We start from the raw sequence: 23367 nt of genomic DNA, 5'->3' as shown, positions 1-23367 counted from the left end.
ATAATAAATGTATTAACCCCTAAACCGCCGCACTCCCGCCTCGCAAACACTATAATACATTTTATTAACCCCTAATCTGCCCTCCCTAACATCGCCGCCACCTACCTACAATTATTAACCCCTAATCTCCCGCCCCCATCGTCGCCGCTACTATAATAAGGTTATTAACCCCTAAACCTAAATCTAACCCTAACACTAACACCCCCTAACTTAAATATAATTTAAATAAAACGAAATAAGTTTACTATAGTTAAATAAATGAATCCTATTTAAAACTAAATACTTACCTGTAAAATAAACCCTAAGATAGCTGCAATATAACTAATAGTTACATTGTAGCTATTTTAGCATTTATTTTTATTTTACAGGCAACTTTGTATTTATTTTAACTAGGTACAATAGTTATTAAATAGTTAATAACTATTTAATAACTACCTAGCTAAAATAAATACAAATTTACCTGTAAAATAAATCCTAACCTAAGTTACACTAACACCTAACACTACACTATCATTAAATTAACTAAATAAATGATTCCTATTTAAAACTAAATACTTACCTGTAAAATAAACCCTAAGATAGCTGCAATATAACTAATAGTTACATTGTAGCTATTTTAGCATTTATATTTATTTTACAGGCAACTTTGTATTTATTTTAACTAGGTACAAAAGCTATTAAATAGTTATTGACTAATTAATAGCTACCTAGTTAAAATAATTACAAAATTACCTGTAAAATAAATCCTAACCTAAGTTACAATTAAACCTAACACTACACTGTCATTAAATAAATTAACTACAAGTACCTACAATTATCTACAATTAAATAAACTAAAGTACAAAACCCCCCCACTAAATTACAAAAAAAAACAAACACTAAATTACAAAAAATAAAAAAATATTACAAGAATTTTAAACTAATTACACCTAATCTAAGCCCCCTAATAAAATAACAAAGCCCCCCAAAATAAAAAAAAATGCCCTACCCTATACTAAATTACAAAAGTTAACAGCTCTATTACCTTACCAGCCCTGAACAGGGCCCTTTGCGGGGCATGCCCCAAAGAAAACAGCTCTTTTGCCTGTAAAAAAAAAACACAATCCCCCCCCACATTACAACCCACCACCCACATACCCCTACTCCAGTGATTTGCAACCTTTTTTTTGCCGTGGCACACTTGTTTACATTACAAAATCCCTACTCTAACCCAAACCCCCCTTAATAGTTACATTGTAGCTATTTTAGCATTTATATTTATTTTACAGGCAACTTTGTATTTATTTTAACTAGGTACAATAGCTATTACATAGTTATTGACTAATTAATAGCTACCTAGTTAAAATAATTTCAAAATTATAATGTAACTATTAGTTATATTGTAGCTATATTAGGGTTTATTTTACAGGTAAGTATTTAGTTTTATATAGGATTAATTTATTTAGTTAATTTAATGACAGTGTAGTGTTAGGTGTAATTGTAACTTAGGTTAGGGTTTATTTTACAGGTAAATTTGTATTTATTTTAGCTAGGTAGTTATTAACTATTTAATAGCTATTGTACCTAGTTAAAATAAATACAAAGTTGCCTGTAAAATAAATATAAATCCTAAAATAGCTACAATGTAACTATTAGTTATATTGTAGCTATATTAATAGCTAGTAGGGGGCTTAGATTAGGTGTAATTAGTTTAAAATTATTGTAATATTTTATTATTTTTGCTAATTTAGTGTTTGTTTGTTTTTTTGTACTTTTCTGATGGATGGAAGACCTCTTCTTGCCCCGCTTGGATGAAGACTTCTGCCGGTCTGGATGTCCTCTTCTGCCCCATCGGATGAAGACTTCGGCCCGGCTGGGTGAACACGACTCAAGGTAGGGAGATCTTCAGGGGGGTAGTGTTAGGTTTATTTAAGGGGGGTTTGGGTTAGAGTAGGGCAGTGTTTTTCAACCAGTGTGCCGTGGCACACTAGTGTGCCATGAGAGATCCTCAGGTGTGCCGCGGCAGACTGACAACAGTGCGGGGGTGTCCCTCTTTCAAATTTTGAAATATTGGTAGGTATGTAACAGGCTCATCAGGCTTCATTTACAACCATGACATTGACATTCATTCAACAGACAATCATTATGACACTGTATATATATCCTGTATTAGGCTACAATGTGTGATTTTGTCAAATTTTGGGATGGTGGTGTGCCACAGGATTTTGTAATGTAAACAAGTGTGCCACGGCAAAAAAAAGGTTGCAAATCACTGGAGTAGGGGTATGTGGGTGGTGGGTTGTAATGTGGGGGGGGGGGGTATTGTGTTTTTTTTACAGGCAAAAGAGCTGTTTTCTTTGGGGCATGCCCCGCAAAAGGCCCTGTTCAGGGCTGGTAAGGTAATAGAGCTGTTAACTTTTGTAATTTAGTATAGGGTAGGGCATTTTTTTTTATTTTGGGGGGCTTTGTTATTTTATTAGGGGGCTTAGATTAGGTGTAATTAGTTTAAAATTCTTGTAATATTTTTTTATTTTTTGTAATTTAGTGTTTGTTTGTTTTTGTAATTTAGTGGGGGGGTTTTGTACTTTAGTTTATTTAATTGTAGATAATTGTAGGTACTTGTAGTTAATTTATTTAATGACAGTGTAGTGTTAGGTTTAATTGTAACTTAGGTTAGGATTTATTTTACAGGTAATTTTGTAATTATTTTAACTAGGTAGCTATTAAATAGTCAATATCTATTTAATAGCTATTGTACCTAGTTAAAATAAATACAAAGTTGCCTGTAAAATAAATATAAATGCTAAAATAGCTACAATGTAACTATTAGTTATATTGCAGCTATCTTAGGGTTTATTTTACAGGTAAGTATTTTGTTTTAAATATGATTCATTTATTTAGTTAATTTAATGATAGTGTAGTGTTAGGTGTAATTGTAACTTAGGTTAGGATTTATTTTACAGGTAAATTTGTATTTATTTTAGCTAGGTAGTTATTAAATAGTTATTAACTATTTAATAACTATTGTACCTAGTTAAAATAAATACAAAGTTGCCTGTAAAATAAATATAAATGCTAAAATAGCTACAATGTAACTATTAGTTATATTGCAGCTATCTTAGGGTTTATTTTACAGGTAAGTATTTAGTTTTAAATAGGATTCATTTATTTAACTATAGTAAATTTATTTTGTTTTATTTAAATTATATTTAAGTTAGGGGGTGTTAGTGTTAGGGTTAGATTTAGGTTTAGGGGTTAATAACCTTATTATAGTAGCGGCGACGATGGGGGCGGGAGATTAGGGGTTAATAATTGTAGGTAGGTGGCGGCGATGTTAGGGAGGGCAGATTAGGGGTTAATAAAATGTATTATAGTGTTTGCGAGGCGGGAGTGCGGCGGTTTAGGGGTTAATACATTTATTATAGTGGCGGCGATTTGCGGTCGGCAGATTAGGGGTTAATACTTGTAGTTAGATTGTGGCGACGTTGGGGGGAGGCAGATTAGGGGTTAATAACTATAATGTAGGGGTCGGCGGTGTTAGGGACAGCAGATTAGGGGTTAATAGTTATAATGTAGGCGGCGGCGATATCGGGTCGGCAGATTAGGGGTTAATACTTGTAGTTAGATTGCGGCGACGTTGGGGGGGGGGCAGATTAGGGGTTAATAACTATAATGTAGGGGTCGGCGGTGTTAGGGACAGCAGATTAGGGGTTAATAGTTATAATGTAGGCGGCGGCGATATCGGGTCGGCAGATTAGGGGTTAATACTTGTAGTTAGATTGCGGCGACGTTGGGGGAGGCAGATTAGGGGTTAATAACTATAATGTAGGGGTCGGCGGTGTTAGGGACAGCAGATTAGGGGTTAATAGTTATAATGTAGGCGGCGGCGATATCGGGTCGGCAGATTAGGGGTTAATACTTGTAGTTAGATTGCGGCGACGTTGGGGGAGGCAGATTAGGGGTTAATAACTATAATGTAGGGGTCGGCGGTGTTAGGGACAGCAGATTAGGGGTTAATAGCTATAATGTAGGCGGCGGCGATATCGGGTCGGCAGATTAGGGGTTAATACTTGTAGTTAGATTGCGGCGACGTTGGGGGAGGCAGATTAGGGGTTAATAACTATAATGTAGGGGTCGGCGGTGTTAGGGACAGCAGATTAGGGGTTAATAGCTATAATGTAGGCGGCGGCGATATCCGATCGGCAGATTAGGGGTTAAATAATGTTATTATAGGGTTTGCGATGTGGGGGGGCCTCGGTTTAGTGGTTCATAGGTAGTTTATGGGTGTTAGTGACTTAGTGTACTAAATGGGTGTTAGTGTACTAAAAACATACCGAATTTCGGAACGGAATAGAACCGAATTCAGCCGAATCCGAATAAATCCGAAACGAATTTATTCGGATCCGAATAAATCCGAAACAAATTTATTCAAATTTTGCCGAATCAGATTCGATCCGAAACGAAATTCGAAAAGTCCGAATCGATCCGAACCGAAAACGAACCGAATTTTTTAGCGGTGCACATGTCTATTTAAAATGAACTCCTAGCAGTTGCTTCCCCACCGTATATTTCTTGATATATATATATATATATATATATATACGTATATATGTATTATTTTTTTTTTATAAAAGTGGTATTAGCAATGCTTTCACATAATATGGTATATGAAAATGTATATATATATTGGTTTGTGTGTATGTGCACACATACATACACATATATACATACAAAGATACCAACACACACATATGTATATACATATATATATATATATATATATATACCTTTTAGCTCTTCCCAGTCCAACACCTTTTCATATACCATACCATGTTAAAACACTTTTTAAACATTTATTTCAATAATACACACACACATATATATATATATAATTTATTTTAAAATGTGTACACAAGTTATAATGTACTTTTATTCTTGCCCTAACGCTTTATGTCCACTGCACATCGATAAATGCCGACAGCATACTCTGTCGGCATTTATCATTGCACCAGCAGTTCTTGTGAACTGTTGGTGCAATGTCGACCCCTGCAGATTCGCGGCCAATTGGCCGCTAGCAGGAGGTATCAATCAACCTGATCGTATTTGATCGAGTTGATTTATGTCCGCGGCCTCAGAGCAGGCGGACAAAGTATGGAGCAGCGGTCTTTAGACGAAAACAAGGGGCATCAAGCTCCATACGGAGCTTGATAAATCGTCCCCTAGGTCTCAAGTCGCGCTTAATTTCTTAGTGATGTTATTGTTGCACTCGCATGCAATACATAACTCACCACTTGTAATATGAGTGATGTTAAGTGGGGCCGCATTATTCATTGCAAATATAGGAGGGGTAAAAGAGATGTTGCCTGCGCTAAACAGTCTCTGGTAATTCTGTTTAACCATTCACTAGATACCAGGTTGTGCTCTATTTTAAGTGCAGGCCCGTGATATTTTATAGCATACTGAACGCTATCAATAGTGCTCCACTTGTAATCTGGCTATTGACAAGAGGAGTATATGAGCATCCACCAATCTCTAGCTAGCTCCTATTAATGCATTGCTGCTCCTGAGCCGTCCTGCTTATGTTTTTCAACAAAGGATGCCAAGAGAACAAAGCAAATTAGATAAAAAGTAAAATTGAAAGTTGTTTAAAATTGCTTGCTCTGTCTACATCATGAAAGTTTCATTTTGACTTTACTGTTCCTTTAACATTCATTTTCACATTTTATGCACATACACTTGAAATACACAAAGACATCTTATGCAACAGCTATGTACAGACACCTAACACATAACTACGCAATATATATATATGCATACATAGAAACAATTTCACTAAAACACAGATGTATAAAACACATATATGCTACAAGAATATAAAGGCTTTAGAGTGTTAGCTCTTAGGCCCAGCCCCAACCCACAATAAATTCACACTATATATATAATATAATAATATAATAATAAATGCAGTGTACACTGTCAACCTGTGAGACACTGGGGGCCCTTTCTTAGCAAATGACATGCATATGACATGCCTAGGCACACAGCATGCATCAAATAACACAAACTACATGCAGCATCTTCAGGAGCCAGGACCACTATGTATTTATATGCATCCCCTTTACATGCCAGAACACCTGGTAATACTGGCATGCTATATACCCACACTGGATACTCTTCTATACAAAATAAGCCTTTTATTGCTTCTTACAATCCCTAGCAGACTTGGGATACTATGGAGTAGATTTATCAAATGGCGGGCGGACATGGTCCGCTGTAGCGAATCATGTCCATCCGACATCGCTAAATGCCAACAGCATAAGATGTCGGCATTTAACATTGCACAAGCATTTCTAGTGAAATGCTTGTGCAATGCTGCCCCCTGCAAATTTGCGGCCAATCGGCCGCTAGCATGGGGTGTCAATCATCCCGATCGTATCCGATCGGGATGATTGCAGTCGCCGCTGCTGCTTAATTTATGTTTCCGGTGAGCCAGAAGGCTCGCACGGAAACAGCAGCATAGGCTGCTTCATAAATCTACAACTATGGGGTCAATTTATTAATGTGCGAACGGACATGATTAGATCGGACAGATTGCTGTCCACCACCTCAGATGTGGCGGACGAGTTAAGGAGCAGCGATCTTAGGCCCGCAGCTTCTTAACTTCCGCTTCAGCTGGAACTGAGCGGAGTGGGTGTCGGAGGCAGCATCCGCTGCTTCCTAAATAGACCCCATTATCTAGTACTCCTACCATTTTTTATCTACCCAAGTAATACTAAAGTACTCAATGCTAACACCAAACCTGGTATTTATTGAATTAATAAATAACTATGTAATTCATGCCTATTCAACCTATCCCCGTACAAAGCTACTACTGGGATGCTTTATACTCACACATTACCTTGTGCTACTCATATTTATCCACAAAACAGCTAGTAACCTTTTTATGGCACATTTAAGATCCTGCTATCTGATGATAAACTATATACATAAAGTGGTTTAAACAAGAGGTATACTTCATTTATATATATACCCAGCTCCTGGAAATTTTTATCCTTAGACAGCCTTGGATCATATGCCCGCTCACTGGCCTAGAATTAATAAAGCTCTCTTGAAATCTGAGTTATTAAAGTCCTCATAGTATAAATAAGATGACTCAATCTGCATTTTTCAATGAACTGTGCGCTGCCTCCTACAAAAACAATAGAAGACAAGAGGAAGCAGTTGCAGGGGACTTGGAACCCTGTACCGATTAAAGCTCTGTAGTTGAAGTGAATATAAATCTAACTGCAATGCTGTTAGTGCAGTTTAAAGGGATAGAAAGGTTAAAATTGAAAACTAAATGTGCACATTTCAGTTTTAAATAGAAGCATTTTTGCAAAAAACTTCCATTAGCAAAAATGTTTCTAGTAAAAGTTATTTCTGTTTTTCAGCAGAATACGTAGATATGCTGCAAGGGCTTGTACAGCACTATTCTAAAACCACACCTTCTCTGAGAGTCAGCAGTGGCTTGTATGACACAAATTAAAGGGCCATAATACCCAAATGTTTAAACACTTGAAAGTGATGCAGTATAGCTTTAAAAAGCTGACTAGAAAATATCACCTGAACATCTCTATGTAAAAAAGAAAGATATTTTACCTCAAAAGTTTCTCAGTAGCCACATCCCATTGTAAAGGACTTCTAAGCAGCATATCAGTATGTCTGTCCCGGGACAGCCGAAGGGATGAGCCTTGTGCACTCTCATGTTATTTCCCTATTCAGTGTAAGGAAGTTTACAATGAAATCTCATGAGCGTTAAGTCAAATCTCATGAGATCACAGTAAAAGAGTTCATGACCTCAGCACTGCTGATGCTGATTGGCTGCTGTTCATTTCTTCATTTTTTATTTTTTTTTACCTGCAGCTGAGTACAACTTTTTACACAGAACTTTTTACTCTGCTGAGCTGAGGAGATTTTGAGGTAAAATATCTTCCTTTTTTACATAGAGATGCTCAGGTGATATTTTCATGTCAGATTTTTACAGTTATACTGCATCAGTTTCAAGTGATTTAGCATATGAGTATTATGTCCCTTTAAGTGTTCACAGACACAAAACACACCACCCCCAGGTCTATGAGTTTGAATACTGGGGTATGGGTGCTCACAGCACATCAGCATGTGTGCGTATGCCACTGGAAAAACAGTAATAACTATTACTAGAAGAGCTTTTGCTAATGGATGTAAAAAAAAAAAATTTTCTATTTAAAATTGAACCCATGCACATTTCATTGTTTGGCCTTTCTATCCCTTTAACTTATATTGCCTGTTATGTAAAGAACTTACCTCAACATCGCAACCTGAATATTGAGCAATTATAAGATAATTTTACCTACCCCTCATCATTAGTTGTGCATTAAGCTTATTATATATATCTATCTAGTAACCATTCACTTCTCGATGCATTTTTTGGTGAAAGATATCGCATTTAAAAAATGCCCTTGAAACCTTAACAAATAAACTAATTGAAATTAAAAAATATACAAAAAGTAAACTTGAAAAAAGTTAAACACACACACAAAATGAGACTACCTCTTCAGCTTTAATAGTGTGACATGACCACAAGACGACTAGGTACTTTACAAGGCCAATTGAGTCTTTATGAACTCCCACTAACAGCGCGCTGGAAAAGATAGATAAATCAATACTAAACGCCTCATGTTCAGCCTAGTCTCTCACTGCAAGACTTATTTTGCACAGCCTGGAATACACATCCAAAGATATGTTTACTTGTATATTCCTAATGAAGCTTGTGTATATCAATGCAAAATACAAGTTCTAAAGTGATTAAAACTCTATCGCCTAGATTACAAGTTTTGCGTTAGAGGCTGTGCGATGCTAACGAGCAGTTTATGCTCACCGCTTACTTACAGACAGTGCTGGTATTACGGGTTTTTACAAACCTGGCGTTAACCGCAAAAAAGTGAGCGTAGAGCAAAATTTAGCTCCACATCTCACCTCAATACCAGTGCTGCTTACGTTAGCGGTGAGCTGGCTAAACGTGCTTGTGCACAATTTCCCCATAGGAATCAATGGGGGAGAGCCGGCTGAAAAAAAACCTAACACCTGCAAAAAAGGTGAAGGTTCCTTTAAGGTTCCTTTAAATGACGTCATCCAAGATGGCGTCCCTTCAATTCTGATTGGCTGATAGAATTCTAGCAGCCAATCGGAATTAAGGTAAATAAAATCCTATTGGCTGATGCAATCAGCCAATAGGATTGAACTGGCATTCTATTGGCTGATTGGAACAGCCAATAGAATGCCAGCTTAATCCTATTGGCTGATTGGATCAGCCAATAGAGTTGAACTTCAATTCTATCAGCCAATCGGAATTGAAGGGACGCCATCTTGGATGACGTCATTTAAAGGAACCTTCATTCTGTGTTTAGCCGGATGTCTTGAAGATGAACCCGGATGGATGGATGAAGATAGAAGATGCTGTCTGGATGAAGACTTCTGCCCGTCTGGAGGACCACTTTGCCCGGCTTGGATGAAGACTTCTCCCGGCTTCGTTGAGGGCTTCGGCCCGGTTGGGTGAAGACGTCTCCCGGTAAGGTGATCTTCAGGGGGTTAGTATTAGGTTTTTTTAAGGGGGGATTGGGTGGGTTTTAGAGTAGGGTTGGTTGTATGGGTGGTGGGTTTTAATGTTGGGGGGGGAATTGTAATTTTTTTTCAGGTAAAAGAGCTGATTACTTTGGGGCAATGCCCCACAAAATGCCCTTTTAAGGGCTATTTGTAATTTAGTGTAGGGCAGGGCTTTTTTATTTTGGGGGGGCTTTATTTATTTTGTTAGGGGGATTAGATTAGGTGTAATTAGTTTAAAAAAAATCTTGTAATTTCTTTATTATTTTCTGTAATTTAGTGTTTGTTTGGTTTTTTGTACTTTAGATAATTTTATTTAATTGTTATAATTGTATTTAATTTAGGTAATTCATTTAATTGTAGTGTAGTGTTAGGTGTAATTGTAACTTAGGTTAGGTTTTATTTTACAGGTAAATTTGTCTTTATTTTAACTAGGTAGTTATTAAATAGTTAATAACTATTTAATAACTATTGTACCTAGTTAAAATAAATACAAAGTTGCCTGTAAAATAAAAATAAACTCTAAGCTAGCTACAATGTAACTATTAGTTATATTGTAGCTAGCTTAGGGTTTATTTTACAGGTAAGTATTTAGTTTTAAATACTGGTAGGAATAATTTAGTTAATGATAGTAATTTTATTTAGATTTATTTAAATTATATTAAGTTAGGGGGAGTTAGGGTTAGACTTAGATTTAGGGGTTAATAACTTTAATATAGTGGCGGCGACGTTGGGGGCAGCAGATTAGGGGTTAATAAATGTAGGTAGGTGTCTGCGATGTTAGGGACGGCAGATTAGGGGTTAATAATATTTAACTAATGTTTGCGATGCGGGATAGTGGCGGTTTAGGGATTAATATATTTATTATAGTGGCGGCGATGTCCGGTTCGGCAGATTAGGGGTTAAAAAAAATATTTTAGTGTTTGCAATGTGGGGGGGCCTCGGTTTAGGGGTTAATAGGTAGTTTATGGGTGTTTTTGTACTTTTTAGCACTTTAGTTAAGAGTTTTATGCTACAGCGTTGTAGTGTAAAACTCTTAACTACTGACTTTAAAATGCGGTACCAGGCTTGTCAGGAGATGGTCTACCGCTCACTTTTTGGGAGACTTGTAATACCGGCGCTATGCAAGTCCCATTGAAAATATAGGATACGCTATTGACGTAAGTGGATTTGCGGTATTTCCGAGTCTGGCCAAAAAAGTGAGCGGTACACCTGTACCTGCAAGACTCGTAATACCAGCGGGTGTTAAAAAGCAGCATTAGGACCAGCCAATGCTGCTTTTTAAGGCTAACGCAAAACTCGTAATCTAGGCCTATGTTAATTGTATCTAAAAATGAGAGTTTTATTCACTACATAATTTGCCTTATGTGTAGGGCGGGGCTTTGACTCCCCAGCGGTGGGGCCTACTGCACCATTTTGTAGTCAGGGGGATGGTCGTGGCACAATGTGAGCAGAGTCAAAGCTGTCCATGGGAGTGGCTGGGCAATATGGTGGGATGGCTTTATATTTATGATCAATGGTAGAGGAGGCATTTACAAGGAACGATAGTGGTGAGAGGGACAAAGGAAAAGTGTTCCCAAACCGGGACCATCCTGCAAAACATACGACAGTTGGGAACACTGGTTAAATTGCAAATTTAATTTTATTTTTTTTAATTGTATTCTTTATTTTGTAAAATACAAAATTTAAAGAGACATAATTTGGTTTCTTTCATGATTCATATAGAGAATACAATTTTAAACAACATTCCAATTTTCATTCTATTATCTAATTTGCTTCTTTAGCTATCCTTTGTTGAAGAAATAGCAATGCACATAGGTGAGCCAATCATATGAGGCATCTATGTGCAGCCACCAATCAGCAGCTGCTAAGGCTATTTATATAAGAGAATGAAGTAAATTAGATAATAGAAATAAATTGGAAAGTTGATTAAAATTTCATGATCTTTCTAAATCATGAAAGAACATTTTTTGGGTTTCTTGTCCCTTTAAAGTGTAAGATAATGATATCATTTTGTGTGCGTAATATATTGTACTGCATTATTTGCTCTTGTTAGCAACAAATGTAGTGAATGCCCCATAGGCATAGTTTTGTTTAATGAATCTCGCAAAGGACCTCTCTGACCAAGTGCATCTTGTACGAACAGCTTGTTAAAAAATAAAATGAGGTTCATTAAATCTAGGCCAGTGTCTTTCATCTTACTAAGCAATATATAGACACAAAACTTCACAGTCCAGTGAATTCTGTAATCTGTAAACACTTAAAACGCTACACATTCACAGAAAGTCTAATTCTCTTTACATGCATATATCAAAGCATAATCTGGCACCGTTGTATGCTACACAGAGGGGCCAATTTATCAACCCTCTGTCCGACATGATCCGATGAGCGGATCATGTCCGACAGACATCGTTGAATACAGAGAGCTATACGCTCTCCGCATTCGGCATTGCGCCAGCAGCTCTTGTGAACTTCTGGTGCAACACCGCCCCCTGCAGATTCGCAGCCAATCGGCCGCTAGCAAGGGGTGTCAATTAACCCGATCGTATTCGATCGGGTTGATTTCCCACAATGTCTGTCTGCCTCCTCAGAGCAGGCGGACAGGTTATGGAGCAGCGGTCTTTAGCCTGAAGGCTCGGCAGAAACACGGGCCTTCAAGCTCCATACGGAGCTTGGTAAATAGGCCCCAGAGTGTGAAAAATTAAATGCACACTCTAAACAAATCGTAATTAGAGAATAATTAAAGGGACATGAAACCCAATTTTTTTTCTTTCATGATTTAGAAAGAGCATGCAATTTTAAACAACTTTCTAATTTACTTCTATTATCTAATTTGCTTCATTCTCATGAAATCCTGTGTTGAAAAGCATATCTAGATAGGCTCAGTAGCTGCTGATTGGTGCCTGCACATAGATACCTCATGTCATTGGCTTACCCATATGAATTGCTATTTATTCAACAAAGAATATCTAAAGAATGAAGCAAATTAGATAATAGAAGTAAATTGGAATGTTGTTTAAAATTGCATTCTCTATCTGAATCATGAAAGAAAATATTTGAATTTAGTGTCCCTTTAAAGTAATAAAGTTATTTACTCACTGTAGGCTCAGCTTAGAGCTTGTTACTCTACACCAGGGGTCAGCAAACTTGGCACCCCAGATGTTTCGGAACTACATTTCCCATAATACTCAGCCAGCCTAAAGTGTGTATGAGCATCATGGGAAATGTAGTTCCAAATCATCTGGGGGTACCAAGGTTACTGACCCCTGCTCTACACTATGCTTCTGCAGAACCTAGTAATAGGGCATATGGTATACCTACTGTATATCACTGGAGGGATTCTATACCATATATAGACTAGTATGGGTTTCAAAGCTTTGTATTATGGCACAATATATACTCAAAATATTGGGTATCTTATCATACTGTACAACCATAAAACTTCCTTGGATATATATTGTATTATATTTCTGTCTTGTAGAAATTCTGGTATGCTTAATAGCAACATATAGCCTAAATCAGATACTAAACAGCAAAGATGAACCTGATAACATCTCTCTTGTTACAAATAGACTGTGCTATACCATTTTATAAAAAACAGATCATGCCAACCCCCTAATTGTGCAGTGGGTATACCCCAGCCCTGCCTTTTCTAGTGACAAACACAAGCAGGGAGCTTGGATGAATCAGCCACATGCAGTCACCTCTCAGGGAAGTGAAGGGTAAATATAGAGGAGGAGAGGTTCCCTGAGGATACAACTACCTTGTTCCACCAACCCTAGGGCTGTACTAGTGGCGGCAGTGGTGATTGTGGCAGGAGCTGTGGTCTGTCTGCCCACTGTGAGAGGAGGGAGAGCACAGAGAAACAGAGATATGGAAGGATAAATGGATGTTGGGAAAAAAATGTCAACAATCAGGATGGGCCAAGTGACATTGTGAGAAACAAATTAGAAAGTTGATGGTAACACACAAAGACACGGAGGAAAGTGTTGGTGGGGGGGAGAGACAGACATAAGGATCAGGCAAAAAGAAATGTTGGACAGTAATAAGAGAAGAAAGGAAAGATGTAGTAAGTAAAATAAAGCAGACCGGAAATAAAGGAATGATAAGAAGCAGAGAGAACCCCAATCATACTGCACAATGCTCTGCAAAAGGTTGCAGACTAACTCCCACCATCACCAGTGGTTAGGCTGCAGGGCACTGCAAAGGGAATTCCAGACAGATCTGCATGTATAACTACATACAATATGTGCAACACATCAGATACAGAATTGTACAGGGATACAAGCAGATCAACACACTCACAATTGTACATTGATATCTACAGAATGTCTTAGAATTCCATACTGGTATCTGCAGATAATTCTACATTAAAATCTGCAGAGAATCTCACAGACAATTCTAAGAAAATATTAACAGATCTTTGCACAGAAACATACATGGATATCCAACGAACACAAATAACTGGAGAAAAACACTCAAAAGAATTATACATTTAAATCCAAAAAAATATAGAATAATTATACAGTGTATTCTTAACAACAATGGTAAGATTATGCTAAGTGCCCTGGCAATGTTATCAATAGATAGATAGATAGATAGATATATAGATATATAGATAGATAGATAGATAGATAGATAGACACATAGATGGTCAGACAGACAGGCAGAGATAGATAGACAGACATACAGACAGGCATATATTTAGAGACAGGCAGATAGACAGATACATAGATACATACAAATTGACAGTCATAAATAGACAAATAGATAAATATATAGAGACAGGCAGAGAGATAGTCAGACAGGCAGAGAGATAGATGCAGATAACAGACTATTAGCATTTTCTGATACCTTCAGAATGTCACAAAGAGATATCTTTAGATATTTACTAAACATTTGAATATAGAATTCAAGAAAATAAATATTTCACATGTATTTTCAAACTAATGTAAGCAAAACATTGCAAACAGGATTCTACGGTATCTGCAGAATATTGCAGAGAAAATACAGTAATATATCTGGAAAACTAAAAGAACTGTATAGTGATATTTGCAAACCACCCCCAAAGAATTCTGCAGTAATATCAGCAAACTATCACAGAGATTTGCTCAGAACATTGTACATTAAATTATATGTTGATATCTGCAAAACTTTACAAACCTAATTTGACAGTGATATCTAGAGCAACCCACTAAGAAATGTACAATAAACTCTACAGGTCACTAAGCAGTAAATTCTGCAATATTTTTTTTAAGTGTCCTACCAAAAGGTACTACTGAGACTTATGCAGAACATAAAAAATAATATAGAAGAACACCATATAAGAAATCTCAGTGTGACATCTGTAGATAATGAATAGATCATAATAGGTCCAAGGGAACATGCACCTACCAGAGAAATTCCTTGTTGCAAGCATCGTGGTCAAAATGGCCCCCTGTGTGAAGAGCAGATTACAGGGGAGTGATCATGAAGTCTGAGATCAGGATTAAACAGAAGCACAATGGAACCCAGATGAATTACCTTTAGCTTTCTGCGGGCATTGAATTTCTTCAGACATTCCACTGTCTCTTGTCTGTGCATCATTGAGGCAACAGTGGATCGTTGCTGCAAAAGAAGAGAGGGCATTTTATAGGCCGTAATGAGTTACGTTCTATTATAGAAAATCCTCTTTATTTCAATCATCAGTTGGTGCTGGTTATCATTTTCATGCAATATCTAATGTATGCCTTCTCCAGATCTCAGACATTTGTGAATAGATGCTATACCTGTAAACCATTACATTTAATTCTGTCCCCTCTAGGGTTGCCACCTCAGCCATGTTTTCCTGGTCACGTATGAGTTACACATGCTGCAGGATGTGTAGGGAGGAACATGAATAGTGCTGTCTAGGGTCACTATTTTTGTGCTGTTTAGGTGCAATGCATGCTGCCCTCTGCACGCCCTGCAATATGTATAACTCATAAGTGTCCATGAAAACATTGCTGACCTGGCAACCCTGGTCCCCTCCCTTCCTTCAATAGTCCCACTTCAAACTGTCCGTAGGTGGAGGAGTTCACCAGCTAATCAGTTCACAGTCAGTCACTGGTGGATGCCCCATTTCTGATTTCACATAGAGCACTATCCTCTAGATAGTTGTCAGATACTTACACAGACCCAAGGGTGTTTGAGAGCTTCATGAGCAGTAATACGCTTTGCTGGGTTAATGGTCAACATTTGATTAATGAGGTTCTTGGCTTCGGGGGTCACTGTGTCCCATTCTGGGGACGGGAACTACATGAAGAAGAGAAAAGTTAGGGATGTGAGTGATAATGCTGCCTAACTGATCATGTTCCAACTCATCAATGTTTTTGGAATAATTGTTGCGAAATGGACATGAAAGCTAAAGAGAATGGATAGGAATGAGGGGGTAATGAACTTTAATAAATTACTAACAAAACAATAGATAACCCCAAACAATAGATGATAATACAATACCAGCAGCACCGTGATCCAGAGTTGCAAATACTCAACTTTATTCTTGCACAGAGGGAACAAGAAAGACAACGTTTCGGGCTATCTGACATGAATAAGGGCAGATCATGGTGCTGCTGGTATTGTATTATTAACAAAACAATAGACAAATATATATTATTTAATAAAATAAGAGGGCTAAAAGAATGCAAATAGCTGGACTGAGATAAAATAATATGCCATTGCTAGACTAGGAAATTATTCCTTTTGTACTTACATTCATGAGTGGCCTGGAATCAAGTGAAATTATTACTAATTTGTCTGTCTTAAAATACTACAAAAATGGGGTACAGGTACTCACATCATATGCCCCAGCCTTGATCTGCTGGTACAGTTTGTGTTGATCCTCATCCCAAAAAGGTGGATAACCAACCAAAAGGATATACAGAATCACACCTATAGAATGATAACGGCATATTCAGCTATGTGTCAAAGTTCTAAATTGTGATTCATGTTATTATTCTATAAATTTCCAATTAAAACACACATCTCCTTTCCTATCTAACAGAATTATCAACCTTACACTTTAATTTCCCCATTCATGTCCAAGGTTGGATTTCTATTAAAATCAACATGACCTAGCACTTCAAGAAAATAAGGTTGGATTCAGACTTCATTCTCAACTTTACATCTCATGCTCTCAATTTCTTTTCTTCTCTCTTTTTTTGTTTTTGTTTTTTCTTATTTTTTCCTAGCAAGGTGGCAAATCTAAGTATTCAAGATTGCACTTAAAGCTCTCGTTGGAAAGTAAAAATCATACAAATTTGAAGAGGTAAATTACAGGAAGTTTAGGAAAAATAAATAATCATTTCACATTCGTACTATGCATAGTAATTATACATCATTTGGAGATTTAATTTAGCATGTAATGTTCCTTTAACTGTTAACTAGGCTGACCATATTGCCGCTTTAAAAAGGGACACATATAAAAAATACACATGCCAGGGCTGTTTTCAGGGCTGTTTAAAGAAATGCTTTGTATAAGAACCCTGACATATGTATTTTTCATATGTGTTCCTTCTTAAAGCGGCAATATGGTCAGCCTACTGTTAACCCTCTCCTCTAGTTTTTTTTCCTTTTATTTGCCCACTTTGCCATCTCTTCTTACCACATGCCCAAATATCCACAGGTTTTCCATAGGCTTCCTTTCGAAGAACCTCAGGGGACAGATATCCAGGTGTTCCTGCAAAACCTGTCATAGAAAGATACACGATTGATGCCTTACCATTTACACAAAGGATATCATTTTTTGCCTCTTGTATGGAGAATAATTCACATATGCATATTTAGAATGCCCTAAAGGGACATAAACTTCCAAAAATGTATTTCATGTTTCAGATAGAGCACACAATTTTAAAAAAAACTTTCCAAATTAATTTTTTTATCACAATTTCTTGTTATCTTTTGTTGAAAAACAGGAAGGTTAATTCCGGAGTTTGCATGTGTCTGCAGTACTATTTTGAATTTGCAACAATGTTATACATTAGTAAGGGCACAAGATGGCAGCACTATTTCCTGTCATGTATTGCTCCAGACATGTCCACGCTACCTATCTAGATAGCTCTTCAACAAAGAATAACAAGAGAACTAAGCAAATTTGATAATAGAGGTAAAAAAAAATTGTATTCCCTATCTGAATGATGAAAGAACATTTTTGAGTTTCATTTCCCTTTAATTCTTATTTTTTTTTAAAAAATCATAAGGTTTGTGAGTTGAATTTATGAGCAAGCGCTACCCAGGTGCTGAACCTGAAATGGGTCGGCTCCTAAGCTTTCATTGCTGCTTTTCAACTAAAGATACCAAGAGAACAATGAAATATTGATAATAGGAGTAAATTAGAAAGTTGCTTAAAATTGCACGCTTTATCCGAATCAAGAAAGAAAAAAAATTGGGTTTAGTATCCCTTTAAGTTCAACATTGTGGATTTCTTATATAAATGGCATTTTGATCATGTTTCTGTTTCCAGAAGTAGAATTCCTTTTTCTCCCAAACTTACCAAACCAGGCTTGTTGTTCACCCTGCACTTCAATGGCCAGGCCGAAATCTGCCAGCTTGACAGCCGCTCCTTTACATTTGCTAGCGAGGAGTAGGTTCTCTGGCTGTTATTAACATAAATTAGACAGCAATATTAGCGGCATTTACTTCTGTCATTTTTAAAATAGCTCAGAACCAATTTGTGTTTAACTATTATAATCTATACTCTCTAAGGATCGGTTAAAGTACTCTATCAATTCTCAACCCTACATACGGTGAATACTATTCCTCGCTATCATGGTGATGTAAAAGTGCCAGCTTTGTATAAAAAAGGTGTAGGCTGTATCAATATAAGTCAAGAGAAGTATTTTACTATGGATGAAATATTTACCAATTTTGTAGAAAAATAACATTTTGCCCTTACTTCTAATTTTCATGATTTGCGTTTCAAAGTAAGTCAGTTTTACACTAAACAGAGTTTATAGATAACAAGGAAACGCAAAAAAGGTTACCTCCTTTTAATTATGGAGATTATTTTGGTGGATCATGGGTAAAAAAAGAAAATGGCTGTACTCTGGTCAGCAACTTTATCTTTGTAATATTGTATGAGCAGATTTATGAAAGGTGAAGAATGCAGGACTTTTAATCTAAATGACAGTGGCAGGTAAATATTTAACCATATTAAAAAAAAAGCTTCTCTCTTCTGATACAGCTCATCCCTTTCATACATGATTGCTGCCCTGTAAGCCCAATCAATAAAGCAGGGGTCAGACATATGCAGCAAGAGTCCTAGAAGCCACACATTTTAACCCTCTATAATATTTTTCCATCCTTCTAACAGGTTTGCTTTATCTAGGATTCCTGACGTGTCTCTTCTCTTCATTAGATGTCAACCTCTATCTCATCCAGAAGATGTCCTGTTTCTATGCAACATAACTATCTCTCCATGCCATGGGACTCCAAAATGAACAGATGCAGAGGTGACCACAGTCCCTGAGAAATGCCCTGTGACGGGCACCTCTGCTGTGCCACTCAGCCACCATCCAATCAGCCTGCCATTGCAGATGGCACAGGCCAGGAAGCTGGCGGAGAGATACGAAACAGACTACAGACATAAAGGCATTATGGGAAAGACTAAGCACATGATTACAAAGAAAAGATATGAGACTCTATGTGTCCCATGAGCTGGCATTCACAATATATAACTATTAATTCATGAAAGAAAACATAATTATTCCCTCCCTTCTCATGCCATGCACCCATACAATAAAGCAGCAACCCAAGACCCATAGCCTTCACATGCCATAATAAATATCCCTCATCCACACAAAGAAAGCAGCAGGCTACTTAACATCAGCATGCAGAGGGCACCCACAGGGCAGGCTGGGTATGGAGTGGAGAAATGTCCAGCCTGGCATGCAGATGTAAAAGTGGTATGAGGGACACAAAGCTCACCTTCAAGTCCCTGTGGACAACCCCCATTTGGTGGCAGTGGAGCACTGCTTCAAGAATCTGCTGGATGCAATGACTGCGTGCAAACAGCAGGGGGGGCATTAGTAAGATCTGTGTGCTCCTTGCGGGCTGGTGAAGGGGGTAAGGGGTCAGGAGGGGAGGGGAAGGGAGCCTGCCAACCAAAACCCACTGTTGACAATGATTAGGATAAAATACTCTGCAAATTTGGTGTTGTAAAGATATCTTTATAATTGCTTGAACCTCTGTAATAAAATAGTTTACTATATCTTAGTTATTTCTAGACATTATTTACTTTTTAGTTGTTTTGTTGTTAAGATGGTTAGGCTGGTTCATTTTAGTAAAGCTCTTTAACTGTGTAACCATATCCCATCCTATGAACATAACCACTTGACTGCCAGCATTTTTTTCTCTATAGTTCTCTGTCAGACAAGGGATTAAACACAATTAATGTGACTTGTCACACAAACATCATTTGATCATATGCTCTTTAGGGGGAGTTGTTAAATCTTCTGGACCTGTTGTAAAGCTCTCCACTCAGGTCACTATTGTGAGGTCTCTCAAATAATTTTATAAATGCAAATATTAGCCTGAGAGCTGTTTATCTCGCTATGCAGCAGTTATGGATGTCAAGAAGAAACACAGACATTACAATATAATACTAAACCCACAAAGATTCTCAGTGATTTCTCTCCATACATTTTTGATCTTTAGGCCCTGAGACTTTTTTGTTTCCATTATTATTTTAGGGACAGCCCCCCCCCCTAAAAAAACAACAATAAAGCTGTCTTTAAATTGGGCACACATATACTATTATTTGGCCCTAAATACATTAATAGGATCTTCAGAGTAAACAGGGTAAGGACAAAATGTGATGATTCAGACAAAACGTGGAAGTAACTGTCTTCAGTAACAGAAGAAATATAGATGAATGGGTCCTCACAAATATGCTTAACCCCTTAATTTCCAGTCATAGATCAACATGATCATTTTTATCATCACCTAACAGGTGAATTAAAGAACAATAATGCCCTCAGAGCAAAGGAAAATCCAGTTAAGAAAATAATATATTTTATGCATTGGTCCACAATGCAATGTCTAATTACTGGATGTACAAGAACATAGAAAATACTTTTTCTTAATTATTATTATTATAACAAATTGAATTACATGCATTTGAATTATTATATTATTTGTAATTTGTTGTAATCAGAAGTAATTTGGGGGGCAAATAAAATATTCATTGTTAAAAGGTACAATCAAAGAATCTACTTTAAAGCCTGAAGAATATCAATTAAAACTGTTTAAAAAGACAGTCAGCACCAAAATTGTTATTGTTTAAAAATATAGATAACGCCTTTACTACCAATTCCCCAGTTTTGCACAACCAACGTTGTTATATAAATATACTTTATAACATTTAAACATCTAAATTTCTGCCTGTTTCTAAGCCTCTACACACAGCCTGTTATCACATGCTTTTGTAATAGCTTTTCACAACAGGAGACTACTAGTTCATGTGGGCCATATAGATAACATTGTGCTCAGGCCCGTGGAGTTGTGGATGACACTGCACTTATTCGCTAAAAGTCAATAAATAAATAGCCATGTCATCAGGGGGCTGTCAAAAGAGGCTTAGATACAAGGTAATCACAAAGGTTAAAAGTATATATATATATATATATATATATATATATAAAATTATGTTAGCTGTGCAAAACTGGGGAATGGGTAATAAAGGGATAACCATTTTGGAGTTAGTCCCTTTAAATTTAACCCCTTAATGACAGTTACATACCCTGTACATCTTGTGTCACATGGGGTTTTCAGTCTTACAATAGAGTCAACTACGTACCCTGTACATCTTGTGTCACAGGGGGTTTTCAGTCACAATAGAGTCAACTACGTACCCTGTAAATCGTGTTTCACAAGGGTTTTTCAGTCTTATAATAGAGTGTTTCTCATCGACAGTGGTGAGACCAGGGTATTACTGCATTACCGCTGCAGAAATAGAGCAGTCTTGATGCTGTTGGCAAGCCCCACACTATTTAATAACCACTAAAGGCAAAAATGACACAGCAGATTTACTGTAAAGGTAAACTAATATACCAGGATACATTGGGCACTTCCTTTCTTCCCGCAATGTAAGAAGACCGCTGCTTCTTACTCACTCCGCCACCTCTGATTGAAATAACCCCGAACACGATTGCTCTGGGTGATTGACAGGCCCTTCTCTTGTGCGATTGGTTGCACAAGAGAAGGGGGCGGCATTATATACTTGCGTGTGTAATGGTACATATGGGCTGCAGACATTTGTTGCAAATCCATGCAGACCGCTTCTCAAGTTGAGAACCTTGTGCGCTCAGCTCTTAGTAAATCTGGCCCCTACTTTTTGCAATGGTTCAATGAGAATGAAATCTCTATAAACCAATGATCAAACGGACATTTAGAGCAAGTGATAATGATAATGACAATTAGAGGGAAGTACACAACGTATACAGCTAGATTCGTTTTAGTTTAAAGATAAATGTTTTTTATGGGGGGGGGAAATAATCTTTTTTTTTTAAAAATTACAGAAGTTTAAAGGGACACCAAGGTTAAAATTAAAAGTAAATAAAAAGGGTCCAATTTATTTGTTCTCTTTAAAAACTTTATTGAAGAGTAAACTTAGGTAGGCTCATAGTAGATCAGGAGTAGGGTTGCCATAGGTCCAGTATTCAACTGGACAGTTCAGTATTTTAGCAGGCTGTCCAGTAAAATCTTTACAAATATACTGGACAGTTAAAACTCCATTTTTTTTAAGACCCTGAATGATAACTAAATGTAAAAGGTCTCCTATACCTTAACACATTACAAATAAGGAGCAACATGAAGTGAGAAGTAGTTAAGGGGTTCAAATTGCTTCTGTTTATGTGTTACTGTCAGCCAGAGGTAAAATATTGATTTATATGTTACTGGCAGTCAAGGGGTAAAATTACGTCTCAGTTGTGAAATAATATACATTGAATGACCCTACCTCCCATTGTGTACAGTCCCTGACCAACTGTCCAGTATTTTTGCAGAGGACATCTGGGCATCCTATTCAGGAGAGTGCATGTGCCTTTAATAGTCTATGGAAGCAGTGTTTGTAGCAATGTTATACATTTTTTGCAAACACTACTGCAATAGAGTGTTAAAGACACATGCACACTTTTTAGCCTACCTAGGTTTGATCTTCAACAAGATGCTAAGAGAACAAGTTTTCTTTTTGGTTTTAAATCGCAGGCTCAACATAAAAGTTTAATTTCACTTTATTGCCCCTTTAAATGGACATGAAATTTAAAATGTTTCTTTCATGATTCAGATAGAGCATACAATTTGAAACAACTTTCCATTTTACTGTCATCTAATTTGCTTCTCTCAACAACTTTTGTTGAAGGAGCAGCAATGAATTGCTGAGAGATATCTGAACACATCAGGTGAGCCAATGACAAAAGATATATATGTGCAGCCACCAATCAGCAGCTAGCTCCCAGTACTGCCTAGGTATGATTTTCAACAAAGGATACCACGACAACAAAGCAAATTAAATTGAAAAATAAGTAAATTGCATAGTTGTTTAAAACTGTTCTATGTGAATGACGAAAGGTTAATTTTGACTTTACTGTCCCTTTAAATTTAGTTTTCAGGGTAAAAATAAATTTCAGTTTATTGAATAAAGGTGATCAATAATTGGATCTGCCACTGTGATTTATTATCTATCAGGGATATCATAAATTATAATAATATGGCACATTTTGGCACATATGCACCATTTTGTATTGAGTGTGTCCA

At 37.0% G+C, this 23367-nt stretch overlaps 1 protein-coding gene across 1 annotated transcript in view; it reads right to left on the bottom strand.

Moving 5' to 3' along the window:
• LOC128643317 (calcium/calmodulin-dependent protein kinase type II subunit beta) overlaps positions 1–23367 on the bottom strand; it is a 258543-nt gene that overhangs the window by 101129 nt on the left and 134047 nt on the right. Inside the window, exons 5-11 of the mRNA XM_053696253.1 lie at positions 19540–19612; positions 18107–18209; positions 17219–17302; positions 16412–16506; positions 15748–15870; positions 15121–15204; positions 14992–15034 (exon numbers count right to left, since the gene is read on the bottom strand). Coding sequence (XP_053552228.1) covers positions 14992–15034; positions 15121–15204; positions 15748–15870; positions 16412–16506; positions 17219–17302; positions 18107–18209; positions 19540–19612 — 605 coding nt within the window. The remainder of the gene's footprint in view (positions 1–14991; positions 15035–15120; positions 15205–15747; positions 15871–16411; positions 16507–17218; positions 17303–18106; positions 18210–19539; positions 19613–23367) is intronic.

The sequence above is a fragment of the Bombina bombina genome, unplaced genomic scaffold (assembly GCF_027579735.1).
Source record: "Bombina bombina isolate aBomBom1 unplaced genomic scaffold, aBomBom1.pri scaffold_391, whole genome shotgun sequence".
NCBI classification, from domain to species: Eukaryota; Metazoa; Chordata; class Amphibia; order Anura; family Bombinatoridae; genus Bombina; species Bombina bombina.
Note: the sequence above shows the minus strand (reverse complement) of the source record. Positions and strands in the feature narration are given on the sequence as shown.